At 35.3% G+C, this 17,070-nt stretch overlaps 1 protein-coding gene across 6 annotated transcripts in view; it reads right to left on the bottom strand.

Annotated features, from left to right (window-relative positions):
- ncam1a (neural cell adhesion molecule 1a) overlaps window positions 1–17,070 on the bottom strand; it is a 293,753-nt gene that overhangs the window by 80,508 nt on the left and 196,175 nt on the right. For 3 of the 6 annotated variants that reach the window (XM_073824852.1, XM_073824854.1, XM_073824856.1), the window contains exon 9: window positions 4,792–4,821. The exons of the other annotated variants lie outside the window; for them this stretch is intronic. In XM_073824852.1, the coding sequence (XP_073680953.1) occupies window positions 4,792–4,821 (30 nt within the window). The remainder of the gene's footprint in view (window positions 1–4,791; window positions 4,822–17,070) is intronic. 6 annotated transcript variants of the gene reach the window in all.

Below are 17,070 nucleotides of genomic sequence, written 5' to 3'. Positions count from 1 at the left end.
GAATAAAATAAGCCCAGGAGAGTCGGATGCGCTCTACATTTTTCGTGCTTAGCGAAGCGTACTTTGTTTTACCTGCACTACAATGTCGCTGTTGCATGTACATGCATACTGAATGAAATATGGGATGCCATTTTGAGCATCGCATAACTCACAGCAAACTGCTCAGCGTATGATTCACATTTTTCTTTAAGTGAAGGCACCGCAAAACGTGAACATTAGCGTGCACCTTTCATCAGCGCCACAGACGGTCCCCTGACAGCGCACGAAGACAGCCGGGAAATAAGATGTTTCTGAAACCTGCAGTGGCACTTCATTTATAAAGTGCCTGTTCAATGGTCAGTGAGAAATTTGACTGCGGAGCGGAATGGAGTGTATGCGGCGCTGAAATCCAATCAATTCACAAACTTGATTTAAGGTGTGGTGGCTTAGTCACGATCTGAGGGATTGAGTGCTTTAAGTAACAACCAGGGTCTCGACCATAAATTCCATCCTGCTTGTGCCTCACGTTCAGAAGGCTGTTAGTATGCAGGGCTGTCGAGTGAGTCCCCTCCCGTTGCATAGTAATTGACAGTAAGCCGCATACGCAGCGTCTCTCCTGTTTTATGTGCGTACGTAGGGTCGGTTGCGTATAAAGCTTCACAATTTCTTTGAACGTTAACCTTGAAGGCTTCTGGCAAATCACTTTGTGCCTTTTTGTCTTTTGTCAAATTTAGCAGAAAACAGTAGGGAGGAAGATCGTTTCAGCTTACGTTTTGGCACTGAAATGCAATCACTGGCCCGTACGCATCTTATCTCACCTAATAGAGAGCGTAGGAAGCCCCCATTCTGCCCATCCGTTTCTCCTGAAAGAGCAGGCGATCAACGGCGGAACAGAATCAGAGCTCACGGTAAAGAAAGGGATTTCTTCTTTTTTTCCCTCGAGAGAAAATAGTAGGTGACGGATATCATATTGTATGACTGCACTGACAAAGAGACAATGTAAGAAAAAAAAAAAACTGTTGCTGACTGTCGCTGTCGCTGAGAAAAGCGAGTCAAACGGTGTCCTGCACTTCAAATTTCACGCTAACAAGAAAGTGGGAGAACACTCTGGCACAGACAAGATGGATCACAGTGTGTCCAAATGCGGAAGAGAATAAATCTGAACTTTTGATAAAGATAGCCTATCTTGGATTGATGCAAGACATGTTGAGAAATAGCTGCCCTGAGGTGGTCTGTAGCAGTAAAAGTCTAGACAGTGAGCAGGGAAGACATTACAAGATTGAATGATAATTGAATCTGGTCAAGGTCACATATTGTAGTAGTACATACATACCAGTGTGTATATGTATATGGGCAGTATCTATTAATAAACACTATTTATGAATAAACAACTTGAGATGTACAAATCTGTACAACTCGTTGTTTGTGCTCTACAGGGAAACACTATTGATGTATTAATGTTTCACTTACTTACTGATTTGTTTTAGCAGTCACAATAAAATAAGCTTCATAAAATACATTTGATTCCATTTCTACATCTCAAAAGTGTTTTCTTTTTTTGCATTTTAATCAAATTAACTTGATGATGATCAAAAATGATCAAAGGTGACAGTGGACATGAATAATTTTACTTTAGGAAAGGGAAAGGGGGTGACGTGAGGCCAAGTATGGTGACCCATACTAGGAATTTGTGCTCTGCATTTAACCCATCCAAGTGCACACACAGTAGTGAACACACACACACACACACACACACACACACACACACACACCGTGAACACACACCCGGAGCAGTGGGCAGCCATTGCTGCGGCCCCCGGGGAGCAGTTGGGGGTTCGGTGCCTTGCTCAAGGGACTCACCTCAGTCGTGGTATTGAGGGTGGAGAGAGCGCTGGTAATTCACTACCTACAATCCCTGCCGGACCTGAGACTCGAATAAAATTTTACGTAATAAAAATCTAAATAAATGTAGCATCTGTAAGCATTAGAAACTTCTTAAAAAATGATTAAAACAAAATTCTGAGTGGTAGTGTGTGTGTGTGTGTGATATATATCAAATATATATCAAAAGTTTACATACACCTGGCAAAAATGTTAAGTATTTTACTAAAATAAGAGGGATCATACAAAATGCATGCTATTTTTTATTTAGTCTGACCTGAATAAGATATTTCACATAAAAGATGTTTACATATAGTCCCCAAGAGAAAATATTAGCTGAATTTATAAAAAATGGCCCTGTTTAAAAGTTTACATATGCTTGATTCTTAATAATGTGTTGTATCTGAATAATCCACAGGTTTGTGTTTTTTTTTAGGGATAGTTGTTCATGAGTCCCTTGTTTTACCTGAAATGCCTGCTGATCTTCAGAAAAGTCCTTCAGGTCCCACAGATTCTTTGGTTTTTCAGTTTTTTTGTGTATTTGAACCCTTTCCAACAATGACTGTATGATTGCACTCATATGCAACTATTACAGAAGGTTCAAACGCTCACTGATGCTCCAGAAGGAAAAACCATCCATTAATTAACCATGGGGGGTGAAAACTTTTGAACGAAATATATACATTTTTCTTATTTTGCCTAAACATCATTTTTTTTATTCAGTACTGCCCTTCAGAAGCTACAAAGATACTTACATGTTCCCCAGACGACAAAATATGTTAAATTTACCCTGATCTTCAAATTCAAACATTTTTCACCCCGCTCTTAATGCATCCTTCTGAAGCATCAGTAAGTGTTTGAACCTTCTGTAATAGTTAAATATGAGACAAAATCATACAGTAATTGCTGGAGAGGGTTCAAATACCCCATAATGCTGAAAAAAACAAAGAATATGTTGGATATTGAGGACATTTCTGAAGAAAAAAAACAAAACAAAAAAAACACAGCTGTGGATTATTCAAGTAACAACAATGTATTAAGAATCAAATGTATGCAAGCTTTTGAATGGAGTCATTTTTATATAAAAGCAACTATTGTTTTTTTATGTGGACTGTATGTAAACATCTTTTATGTGAATTCTCTTATTCAGGTCAGTACTAAATATAAAATTAACATGCATTTTGCATGATCCCTCTTATTTTGGTAAAATAAGTAACATTTGCAGAATCTGCAAGGTGTATGTAAACTTTTGACTTCATCTGTGTAAACATATATTATATAAACAAACTTTTATTTTGCATGCGATTAATCACGATTAATCGATTTGACAGCACTAATTAAAATGTACTAGTTTCTTTTTGAAGCTTGACTTTGTGCACTTTTGATTGTAGCGAGTATATTAAATCTACCAGCGTGTGGTTTTTCTCTTCGTCCTGTTAAAATTCACAATAGATTAATAGTAGCAACATAATAGACAGTGGCAGGTCCATTTACATTTCATAGCACAAATATCTTATTCTAACGCATTTATTTTTTGCTTTCTACCTTTTTGCATTCAGCAAAGACATAACCGACTGTGTTTACATTAACACCTCGGCATGATGAGAATTTTGAACAAGAAAAGCAATTGTCCGTTCACGCGTGTAGCATTACTGTGAGGCACGAGTGCACTCCACAGAACACGCGCGCACTGAAAAGCAGCCGCCTGTCATTCACACAACACTTGAGTCACTTGAATGCAAGATCTTGAATTTTAAGTTTAAAGTATCAACTCAGCACTGCAGGCTCTTAATTATTCCAAAACTTACGATAAAGTAATTTCCTTGTCTTTGAGAGAAAAAGCGCACATGCAAAGAACCATGGTGCTTTTTATCTGTGCTCCTGAGGATTAAAAACATGAAGTGATGTGTGGGCAATCCCATAACTGTGGCCTTTCATCTCAGCAGATCAGATAAACAGACCTTCCCACACAATCCATATGCATCTGAATCATTCTTAATCAGCAATGCAGCCGCTGATGAATTCTCACTCTGACAGATGAATAAAGCAAGTCATTTCAGAGCATGGAATCGCTTGCTCATATAGTGCCTCTATAGCTAAAGTCAACATGAAATCAAAATTAGCCTATTTGCTTTCTCCTTTGTAATCTGTAATCACAATGTACTTTTCCATTCCATTCACGTCACTATCGGATAATTTTGCAATATTTTTGCAAACACACATTCGGTCTGATACTTAATGTCTGCTTTTTCCAATTCAATCAACTCCCGATGGATAAAACACAGGCCTGTCCTACATTTGTTTCATTAAATGTGCCACATTATAGAGGCAAAATGGGTTTCACGTTGACTTTAAAGTTACTGTAATCGTCTCTGACATGTGGCGTATGAGTTTATCCAGTGAGGGTTAGTAATATTTATGTTAACAGAAGCTTGCGTTGTCTGAAGCTGGAGTTGGTTATGTGTGTTAGTGTCTCCTTTAGTGCTGCTACATTCCTCTGTCTGAGTCTATGGGAGAACACTGAGTGTTGGCTCATACTCTAAAGAAGTACCTGGCATGTTTCAACCCTTGAAGCCCTGCTCTAACACCCTCTTTTTAATTTCTTCCTCAGTCCCTTGAGAAAGTTTGTCCGAGGGGAATTCGTAAAGGAAAACAGGGCTACTAAGAAAGGCGAAGAAAAAAGGCCAAACAGGATCTTCACTGTTTCTGTTGACAGAAGCTATCTAGAAAAATAATGAGCAATATGCTGAAAAGAAATGAACACGACAATCGCTGTAGACTAGGGCTGCCATTTGATCAGATGCGATGTGTGTGGGTGTGTGTGTCTACAGGATTTTAAGGGTAGAAGAGAGCCAACACTTGATGTTCTGCTGTGATAAAGGGCTTCGCTAGGATTAGTGAACATCCTGGCTACGTGTGAAGCTGCCCTACCTTGTGTTTCTCAGGTCGAGTCCATGAAGCCTGGGAGGACAAATACACAAAGCAAAACATTGCAGAAATGAAAAAGCGATTTAAAAAAAAAACAAATGAATAAATAAAAGAAATCAGCAGGCGCTCTGTCAGACAGGCGTCACACAAGCACATTATTTAGAGAAGACAGCTTGTGAAGCTTCAAGTTGACAACTTGACTTTAATCAAATCAAAGACAAATCGTTTTAGCATTTGTTCCACACTCAAAGGCAACAGACTTCTTAATAACTAACGTTTATTTTGTATTTTATGTTTATTATTATTATTTAATTTGAATTTCTGTTTTTTTTTATAAAAAAACTTTATAAATCTATCTATCTATCTATCTATCTATCTATCTATCTATCTATCTATCTATCATCTATCTATCTATCTATCTATCTATCTATCTATCTATCTATCTATCTATCTATCTATCTATCTATCTATCTATCTATCTATCTATCTATCTATCACACTGAAGGCATCAAAACTATGAATTAACACACAAAAAAGTGTGAAACAACTGAAAATATGTCATATTCTAGGTTCTTCAAAGTAGCCACCTTTTGCTTTGATTACTGCTTTGCACACTCTTGCCATTCTCTTGATGAGCTTCAGAGGTAGTCACCTGAAATGGTTTTCACTTCACAGGTGTGCCCTGTCAGGTTTATTAAGTGGGGTTTCTTGCCTTATAAATGGGGTTGAGACCATCAGTTGTGTTGTGCAGAAGTATATATAGTATATATAGAATTAAATATTTTATAGAATTAATATAATTCAACATGTGTTAATTCATAGTTTTGATGCCTTCAGTGTGAATCTACAAGTTTCACAGTCATGAAAATAAAGAAAACTCATTAGAATGAGAAGGTGTGTCCAAACTTTTGGTCTGTACTGTATATATAGAATTATTTTCTGTATTTAGTTTTTATCTACCTAATTATATAATTAAAAAAAGAACATAAAATAATATAAAAATAAATATATACAATAATATATATAGTAGTATTTTATACTCTTTTATTTATACATAATTATAATATAATGTATAATTTATTTTTTTTAATTTCAATATCTATCTATCTATCTATCTATCTATCTATCTATCTATCTATCTATCTATCTATCTATCTATCTATCTATCTATAATTATTTTCTATATTATGTTTTTATAACAAAATTTTACTTTATGTTTTTTATTATTTTATTTGTAGTTCTGAGTTATTTATAAAAAACTAATATAGACATTTTTCTATATTATAAATATATAAAAATATTAATATATTAAAAAAAAAAATATATATATATATAAAATTATATTATAGAATTTAAAATAATCAAACAACATAATATAAAATAATATAAAAATATAACATTTATATAATTTAAGATAATTAAAGAAAAGAATATAACATAAACATTTATACAAAATAATTTTATATATAAAAATTAAATATAAAATTATATTCTATAATTTAAACAATAAAATAAAATAATATAAAAAATATAAAAAGTACATTTGAATTATTTTTATATATTAATTATATTATTTAATTATTTTAAGTTATTATAAATATATGTTGTTTTTTATTCGTAGTTCTGAGTTTCCTAGAAAAAAAACTTTATATGAAAAATAAGCATAAATAAAAATGATATATTATTATATAAAAATGCTTTATATATATATACAATATATATATATATATATATATATAATGTATAATATATCATTGTTATATATTAAAGGGGTTATATGTAACTTTCTGAAATTTAAACTCGTGACTGACACCTGTGGCCAAAAAACGGAACTGCTCTTCCTTTCACAAGTCATCCGCTGCAAAGAAGTCAACATTATGTTTACAGAGGTAAGAACAGTCAAATACATATAATGTTTGAGCTGACAAGGTGTCAGTATGCTCATCAGGAGATGTTTGAGTCATAAATGGTCAAATAAAAAGGCTATTGTTACGTTTATTTTGGGGAAAAAGTTACATATAGCCCCTTTAAATAATTTTATATTTTTTTATTATATTATTTTAAATTATGATATGATACACATATATGACCTTGAACTGACCTTGTTATGACCAGCATCAGAGCGTGATACCAGTAGAGAGGCGCATAATCAAAACATCATCAAGTGTGACAAATCATTTTTTGACTTGAGCAACAATCAAACTGCATGGAAAAGGACACATTTAGCTGCAGGCTGGGAAATCAAATGACTTAAACATGAGTGGATGCTCAGACATCCAGGTGCAATGCTCCAGGTGACACATGCATGTGATCTTGCAAATGATGTGAAAAGTCAATCACACCCCCCTTCACCCCACATGCTGACAAGCCATCAAAATGCCACACTACATCAATAATTAACAACACAATAGGTATACATATGAAATGATGCACACCTTGAAACTAAGAGCTCATCTATCTGCTGAAATCTACTGCCTGTGATGCTAACTGTGATCACCACATTCATTTCGCCTATGTCCCATAAGTCACCAGCAGCAGCTTTGAGCCTTAACGAGAGCCATTCTTCCATTTGACAATGCAGATCCCTTTATTCTTTGAACGGGACAGTGATGAGTAGTTTTCAGTGAAGGTTTTTATACCTTCCACTCATTTGTTAACCTAAAATCAATCAATGACGTTGCCATCTGGAATTGCATCGCCGAGAATTTGCATGACTCACAATAGAAGCTGTTGAAGACGTGCCTCGAACCGCTGATAAATCAAACAGACATGAATAGCAGACAACCTACCCATTTGACTTATGACAGAGCGACAGCGATTCAATGAAAGCTTGCTCTTCATGAAGGCAGTATTCTATTATTTTGACTGCTAATCACACAATTTGCTCAAAAGGGAATCTGCCGCAGACAAGTGGGATTTCAGGATGCATTATCAAATCTGACACTGATCAAGCAGAATAATGACATTTGTGATTAAAGAAACTACTTGTAGTCTGCTGAGTTCCAGCTAAATGTTTAAAGCCATTTGGTTCTCATGAACAAAGGACAGGATTTTTACGACTTTGTCTAAGCAAATCACTTGAGCCGTTTGTTGGATAACAGCTAAAAGCAGTCGGATGGAGCCAGACTTTTGACTAACTATATCTGTCTGGTCTACTTTGTGGTTTATTCAAGCAAAAAAAAGGCCAGTTAGACAGAAAGAGATGGTTTAAGTGATATATAAAGTGATCAATATTGATGGCATTGTTGATGGCATGAAACGATTTAACAAAAATCTATTAAAGTCTGTTTTCACCTCAAGAGTTGTAAAAACCATGTTAAAAAAAGGGAAAATGTGTAGACCATGCCTTTGCAAAAATAATATTATAAAATATTACTGCCACTGAATAAAATTTCCACAGCTGAATAAAAAATAACAAAAAGGTAATTGTAACTTTTTAGATCACGATTCTAGCTTTTATTCTTAGAATTGTGTTATACACACTTGTAATTCTGACTTTTTGCCTCAGAATTGTGAGATATAAACTTGCAATTGCGAGTTATAAGTCAGAATTGTGAGATAAAAAACTCAGTTGTGAGTTTTTAAGTCAGCATTGTGAGAAACAAAGTCAGAATTGCGAGATATACACTCAGTTGTGAGTTATTAAGTTAGAATTGAGAGAAATAAAGTCAGAATTGCAAGATATAAACTTGCAATTCTGAGAAATAAACTTGAAATTGCGAGAAATTAAGTCAGAAATGCAAGATATAAAATGGCAATTCTGAGAAACAGTCAGATTTGCAAGTTATAAAGTCAGAATCGCAGGATATAAACTTGCATTTCTGAGAAATGAAGTCACAATTGTGAGATATAAATTGGAAATTCTGACTTTTTCTCAGAATTGGATGATATAAACTCGCAATTGCCAGTTATTAAGTCAGAATTGCGAGAAATAAAGTCAGAATTGTGAGATATAAACTTGCAATTGTGAGAAATTGCGACATATAAACTCAATTGTGAGATATAGACTCAATTGTGAGATATAAACTCAATTGTGAGTTATTAAGTCAGAACTGCGAGAAATAAAGTCAGAATTGTGAGATATAAACTTGCAATTGCGAGTTATAAATTCAGAATTGTGAGATATAAACTCAGTTGCGAGTTATTAAGTCAGAATTGCAAGAAATAAAGTCTGAATTGTGAGATATAAACTTGCAATTGTGAAAAATAAACTTGCAATTGTGAGAAATAAAGTCAGAAATGCAAGATATAAACGGGCAATTCTGAGAAATGAAGTCACAATTGCAAGATATAAATTGCCAATTCTGACTTTTTTCCAGAATTGGATGATATAAACTCGCAATTGTGAGTTATAAAGTCAGAATTGTGAGATATAAACTCAGCTGTGAGTTATTAGGTCAGAATTACAAGAAACTAAGTCAGAATTGTGAGATATAAACTCGCAATTCTGATTTTTTTTCTCAGAATTGCATGATATAAACTTGCAATTGTGAGTTATAAAGTCAGAATTGCATTTTATAAACCTGCAATTCTGAGAAATTAAGTCAGAATTGTGGGATATAAACTCAATTGCAAGTTATTAGATCATAACTGTCAGAAATAAAGTGAGAATTGTGAAATATAAAGTCAGAATTGTGAGATAAAAACTCAATTGCGAGATATAAACTTGTAGCCTGGAAAAATTTCAGACCCTAATCTATTAAGATTAAGGGTTTGGCATCGAGCAATGAAAAGGGCCTAACTCGATGGGCGGCACCAAGCATGCATTTGAAACTCTCACTGCACACAATTGGATAACGCCACGACCAATCACAATCCAGTCGGCAAAACAGCAAAAACGTCCTTGCAAAGGAACGATTCGAGTGCGGTTTTCTGTCCCTCTTTTATATGTTTTATATGTTCATTGTAGCGGCCAAAGCTGTTTCAAACAACTGATTTGATTGGTTCCCAGAACTGCTTACGTAATGCAGTAACGTGCATCATTCTTACTTTTCTTACAATTCTTACTTTTTTCTCAGAATTGTGACTTTTTCAATGTTCTGACTTTTTTCTCTTGCAATTGTAAGTTTATATCTTGCTGTTTTTTTCTCAGAAATGTGAGATATAAACTCACAATTGCAAGTTATAAAGTACAGTTCTGAGTAGAAAAAAATACTGATATTTTTTCAGAATCGCAAGTTTACATCTCACAATTCTCACTTAATAACTTGCAGTTGTGTTAAGTCAGAACTGTAAGATGTAAACATCTGCAAAAAAAAGAAAAAAAAAAAGTCAGAATTGCAAGATATAAACATTTTTTCTCAGAATTGTTAGTATATATCTCGCAATTCTGGCTTTATAACTCGCAATTCCGACTTTGTAACTCGCAGTTGTGAGTTTATTTAATTCTGGCGGAAACATTACAGACATAACCCATCCTGCATAATTCTTTTCCTGCAAAGACTCCATCTGAATTTACAGGCCACACTTGCATTGAAGTGGCTTGACATCCTTTCTTCCTCTATTGATTTAATTACTTGCCGACTGACAGCTTGTCAAAAGGTTACAGGGGGTTAAAACCTTGTGTTTGGCACCTGCTTCAGCTATCTTGGCAGCTCGACTCTCTTTTCTTAAATACAATCCTGGTCACGGACTCTCTTGTTGACCTTTAAAACAAAACCTCTGACTTATTACATTCTGCATGCAAATAAACAGCTTCGGGATGACACTGATCTGTAAAGAGCAGCAAGAGCACCTGTCCATTGTTAAATCCAAAACTGAACATTCAGGGTCACATAAGAGACAGAGAAAAAAAGATCAAATCTTAAAAGTTTTTTCCAGGTGCTCCTGCAACATGGTTATCCCGGCAGGGTGTGAGATAATGGTTCTGAGTGCACAGACACGGTCCGCTTAAAACATTAGGAGCGTCATAGCATGGACCGTACTGACCTCAGATCAGCAGGGGTGCCATTAAGAGACTATCATTAGAGAAGGGCAGCTTGGCTCTGGACTCCACAATAAGCTAGCAGCCCTGAAATGCCTCTTTTGATTGCGTGATTCATACAGTAGCTGTGTCAAGGACAGCTCACTAGGTCCCAGTGAGAGCGGCTTAAATGATAAATGAAGGGGCAGTGACTCCACAGAAGCGGTCTCATCTTCACTTAATGTTAAGTCCCTTGAGTTAGTACTTGGGCATGTGATTTGCAGCATGCAACACTCACAATGAGTAGCTATTGTTTTTAGAGGGGTAGTTCACTCAAATTAAAATTCACTCACTCTCATGTCATTCCAAAAATCATATGCTGTTGGTTTTTATTTTTCTGTAAAAGACAAATCATTTTGAAGAACCTTTACATGTTTTCCACACAACAGCAGTTCATTTTTTATTTTTATTTTTTCCCAGAAATTTTGATAAACAAAGTACAAAATAGCATTTAAAATATAAATCTTTTGTAACATTGTAGATATATTTAATGTTACTTTTGATAAATGTTAATGCATCCCATTTGAATAAATGTAGCAATTTATATAAAAAAAAAAAAAAATAAATAAATATATATATATATATATATATATATATATATATATATATATATATATACAGTTGAAGTCAAAAGTTTTCATACACCTTGCAGAATCTGCAAAATGTTATTTTACCAAAATAAGAGGGATCATACAAAATTAATGTTATTTTTTATTTAGTACTGACCCGAATAAGAATTTTCACAAAAAAGAATTTATAAAAATGACCCTGTTCAAAAGTTTACATACGCTTGATTCTTAACACTGTTTTGTTACCTGAATGATCCACAGCTGTTTTATTTATTTTTTAAGTAATAGTTCTTACTGTCATCTTTTTACACCAAGGACAACTGAGGGACTCATATGCAACTATTACAAAAGGTTCAAACACTCACTGATGCTCCTGAAGGAACCACAATGCATTAGGAGTAAAAGGGGTAAAAACTTTTTTGAATTTGAAGTTTAGGGTAAATTTTTCATATTTTTTCTTGCAAGTATCTTCCGTAGCTTCTGAAGGGCAGTACTAAATAATAAAAAAAAATGTATATTTAAGCAAAATAAGAAAAATGTCAAAAGTTCATTATGTTCAAAAGTTTACACCCCTGGCTCTTAATGCATCTTTTTTCCTTCTGGAGCATCAGTGAGCATTTGAACCTTCTGTAATAGTTGCATATGAGACCCTCAGTTGTCCTCAGTGTGAAAAGATGGATCTAGGATATAGTACACAAATCGTATGGATTCATTTGAACATGTTTTGGACTAGGCAGATGTTGTAATTTATGTAATAAATTCAACATAAATTCTCATTTCATGTCCCACTACAAAAACCAACAGCACAGACGTTTGGAGCAACATGAGGGTGTGCAAATGCTTACAGGACTTTTTTATTTCCTTTAATAGCCTTTCCTTTTGGACGAATGATCAAAAATGTGCCTCTTATGTCAGAACATGCTGCCTCTGTGAATTCTCATGCCATGACCATTCATCCAACAGGCAGAACGGAGAACAGACAGAGAATCTTCCATAATGCCATTGCTTGGAGAGTTCAAGGAAGATCAGTCTGTTCCAGTCTGGTTCAGATATTGCTCACTTGGTAGTCACAGTTCTCTGCCTTCTGAGGTTTTCATGCATTTCTGACTTATTCAGACGTTGGAAATTTGCGGTTGGGAATACAGAATACGTCTGAGGGATAGAATTCGAAGAGACTTCAGACAAGCTCTTGACTCATCATATTCATATTAATATGCCAGCTCAACCCACAGAAATCCCTGATTTGATTACAGGCTGAACCGTCATGCTCTTTGCCCATCCAACCACCTTTAAAAACACAATGGAAATTATTTTACACTGCTGGAGATCCTGCTATAATAGCTGCTCTGACCACGCTTTACATGACCAGAAATAACCGCAGATCGTTGTTACTATTAAATACCATGCACTTCATTTAATGGCAGCGGTGATGAGGCCCCATTGACTCAAGGTACGCCTCATTAAACACTGCCAGCTCTTTTCACTTAAGGCAATCCTCGGGCAACCATTGAAAGATATACACACACACATATATAGTTATAGCACTGTCTGTCTGAATACTTGATTCTGATTGGCTGGAATCACAGAATGTAGGGTACCTCCAGTCAGCGAACACACAGAAACATAAAGAAGCACAGAAACCTGTCAATGCTAGATAGTTCACCCAAAAATGAAAATTCTGTTAGTATTTACTCACTGTCATGTTGTTCCAAACCCGTAAGATCTTTGTTTATCCTCAGAACACATATTTAGGATATTTTTGATGAAATCCGAAAGCTTTCTGACCCGGCATAGACAGCAATGCAACTATTAAATTCAAGGCCCAGAAAGTTAGGACCAGTGATGGGAATAACGGCGCTATAAATAAACGGCGTTACTAACGGCGATACTTTTTTCAGTAACGAGTAATCAAACGAATTACTGTTTCCCCCGTTACAACGCCGTTACCGTTAATGACAATAAAATGCGCGTTACTATAATTGACAACACTGAAGCAGTTTTCATGCGAGCAGCGTCTCTCTCAGCCATAGGACCTCTCTTTCTCTGGAGTGTGTGTGTGTGTTTGTGTATGTTCGGGGCTGAGGCGGGACACATAACCAGTGATGATGATTGGTGTGTCTGTAAACGTGGTGTAACTGAGAACGCGATGATTGGCTTAGATTGAGTTAATTTCCATTGTTTGCCAATCAGAGGCAGAGTAGTGCGGTTGTTCACACACAAGCACACGCACGGTCAGTCTCACACACAAATATCCACAACATCACAACGATGGCAAGTCCAACAAGTTCAAAGGTAGCTTTTGCAAACTGGAAGTATAAGCACTACTTTTCCCTCGCTGAGGTGAAAGGCAAAAATGTTTATGTAACGTACAACTTATGCCCAGGGAAAAAAAGTCTCTCTGCGTCGGTGACAGGTAATTCTAATCTACCGAAGCACCTCACATCGTCACATGCCGCCACAAAATTAGTGGCTAATAACGCAGGTGATAACGATATTTAAAGTTCTAAACCATCTATTGTGCTTTACTGTTCCACAATAGTAATTATAATATGTTGAATTTGATAGTTGTCTCTCACGTTGTCCCACAACAACATTAAAATAGTGTAGATTAGTGTACAATGTTTTAGATTTATTTTATAGTTATATTAAATTAGATTTAAGTAACGCAATAGTTACTTTTCCTGGTAATTAGTTACTTTTATAATGATGTAACTCAGTTACTAACTCAGTTACTATTTGTGAGAAGTAACTAGTAACTATAACTAATTACTTTTTTAAAGGTACATGCCCAACACTGGTTAGGACATTGTTAAAATAATCCATGTGACATCAGTTGTATTTTAACAATGTCTTAACTACATCTGGGCCTTGTACATGGTAGCTGCATTGCTGTCTATGCAGGGTCAGAAAGCTCTCTGATTTCATCCAAAAATATCCTAATTTGTGTTCTGAAGATGAACAAAGGTTTTACGGCTTTGGAACAACATGCGGGTGTGTAATTAATGACAGAATTTTCTTTTTTGTGTTGTATTGACAAGTTTGTGTGTGCAAAGAGAACAAAAATAACAACTTTATTCATCAATTTCTTCTCTTCCGTGTAAGTTGACATGTGTTCACAAGAGCACCATACCTTAAGCTCTCGGATTTTATCAAAAATATTTTAATTTGTGATACGAAGATTTTCCAAACCCATAAAATGAAGGTTTCATGGGTTTGGAACGACATGAAGGTAAGTAATTAATGACAGAATTTTCATTTTTGGGTGAACTATCCCTTTAATCAGTAAAATAGCATTGATACTAAAAAGTTGAATTATATTTGTTAGCAAAGAGGTGGTAACGTTGCTTTTTTGAAGTGAATAAACTCACAGCTTTCCTGTTAGAGATGCTGCACACACACAATCTCCCTCTCATTCATTTAAATAAATATAATCTTACTGTGCTAATTTAATGTATTTATAGTACTGTAGATCTATCCTTACATATAACAACTAACTGAAACACTATTTTACCTCTTCAGTCAAATCCCTTACATATGCACATACAGGCTTTAGAAAATACACTGTATATCCAAAGATGGAATATTTACTGCCAAATGAGCTGCTAGCAGCTATGGAATGTATTTTTCTTTTTTTTGAATAATTTTTAATTTAGTTGCTCAGTGACCCACGGCTCATTTTGGAACCTGTTTACAATGTAAATGGGTAATTTTTTACATGATCTTTTCTGATTTAAGTTGCTTCTTTAATACCTGATCAACACTGATTTTGTAAGTGTTGACACTTATTCCTTCTGGAATAATCATACGCAACAGGGAAATGAAGAAGGTGAACATAAAAGCATCACTACATCCTGTGGAGGTGATGGGATGGGGTGAGAGACAGTGCAGATCAACAATATTTAGTGCTAATGAACTGCTACAACCTTGCAGAAAAATCAAGATTATTATAGCACAGCATACGTTTTTCAACATAGTAGCTGGAAATTAGCAAGAAATTATTTAGTCGAGGATGGTCAGGATATGCTACCAATGGATAGTTCAACAGTTTCTGCAAATGTTATATTCGCAAGACATTAATTGTTGGACTGGAGTCATGTTGATTACTTATGGTCTATTGTGATGTTTTTATCAGCAGTTTGGACTCCTATTCTGATAGCACCCATTCACAGGCTCCATTGGTGAGCAAGTGAGGTAATGCTAAATTTCTACAAATCTGTTCTAATAAAGAAACAAACTCATTTACATCTTGGAGTTTCAATGCAGTTTCAAAGGATCCCAGCTGAGGAATAAGGGTCTTGTCCAGTGAAACAATCAGTCACGAAAAAATTACAATTTATATACTTTTTAACCTCAAATGCTTGTCTTGTCTAGCTTTGCATGCACTCTGTGGATTCCGGTTTAATACAGTTAGGGTATGCCGAAAAACTCCCATCTCATTTTCTCCAACTTCAAAATCATCCTACATTGCTGCAGAAGTACCAACCCATTGTTTACAAAGTGAACGTGCAAAGAAGGTAAAACGCCCTTCACAAAAAAGCGAAAAATCGCAATGTAGGACGATGTAATTGGAGTACAAAATGAGATGGGAGTTTTTCGACATACCCTATCTGGTTCGAACAGGAATGCACAGAATGTGCATCGCAAAGCTAGACAAGACAAGCATTTGAGGTTAAAAAGTATATGAATTGTAATTTTTTTTGTGACTGATTGTTTCACTGGACAAGACCCTTATTCCTCAGCTGGGATCCTTTGAAACTGCATTAAAACTGCATTTTGGAAGTTCAAACTCGGGCACCATACACTCTTAAAAATAAAGGTGCTTCACGATGCCACAGAAGAACCTATTTAGTCTAAATTGGTCCATAAAGAACCTTTGACATCAGAAGAACCTTTCTGTTTCACAAAAGGTTCTTTGTGGCAAAATAAGGTTCTTCATATTATAAAAAGGTAAGAAAGAACCAAAAATGGTTCTTCTATGGCATCGCTGTGAAGAGCCTTTTAAAACTTGAACCTTTTATTTTTAAGAGCGTAAAAATCCACTATATGGGGAAAATTCCTTAAATGTTTTCCTTAAAAAACTATTTCTTTATGACTGAAGAAAGAAAGACATGAACATCTTGGATGACAACGAGGTGAGTACATTATCTGTACATTTTTGCGCTGGAAATAAACTACTCATCTAAGGTAAACAATGCTTGTTAGCCCACTGGCTAATGACAAGTATGGACCAGTTATTGACCCATTCAGACCAGCTAAGATCCCAGTTTGAGTGTATTTGGTTGTTTAAATCCTATCCTAAAAACAAAATCATACAATCCAACTCTGTTTACAACAAGATTATGTCTTTAAGTGCATCTTTATGAATGCAACTTTCCAAAGTAATCACTGTTGTACCCACGATGCTACAAGTGCAAACACTCATGAGGAGAAGTCAAACAAGAGTCAGACATCAATCAGAGCAGCATGAACAGCCAAGACTGTGATCGTTCTTTACAAAACACATCCGTCTGGCATTCTGAGCTGAGAACCAATGATAAAAACGATTATAAACGAAGAAAACCTTCACCGTACAGCTGGAAATATATTTTCCCTTTGACAGCTATGAATATTGGCTCGACTAGCCAGAGATAATACAACGCAAACACAGTGAAGGATCCAATCTGGTGGGCTATTGTCACGCAAATATCATCCTCATAGTGAGCCAGATGTACACGTAAACATACGGTGCTTTTTCACACCCCACCTACACAA

The sequence above is a fragment of the Garra rufa genome, chromosome 19, assembly GCF_049309525.1.
Source record: "Garra rufa chromosome 19, GarRuf1.0, whole genome shotgun sequence".
Taxonomy (NCBI): Eukaryota; Metazoa; Chordata; class Actinopteri; order Cypriniformes; family Cyprinidae; genus Garra; species Garra rufa.
Note: the sequence above shows the minus strand (reverse complement) of the source record. Positions and strands in the feature narration are given on the sequence as shown.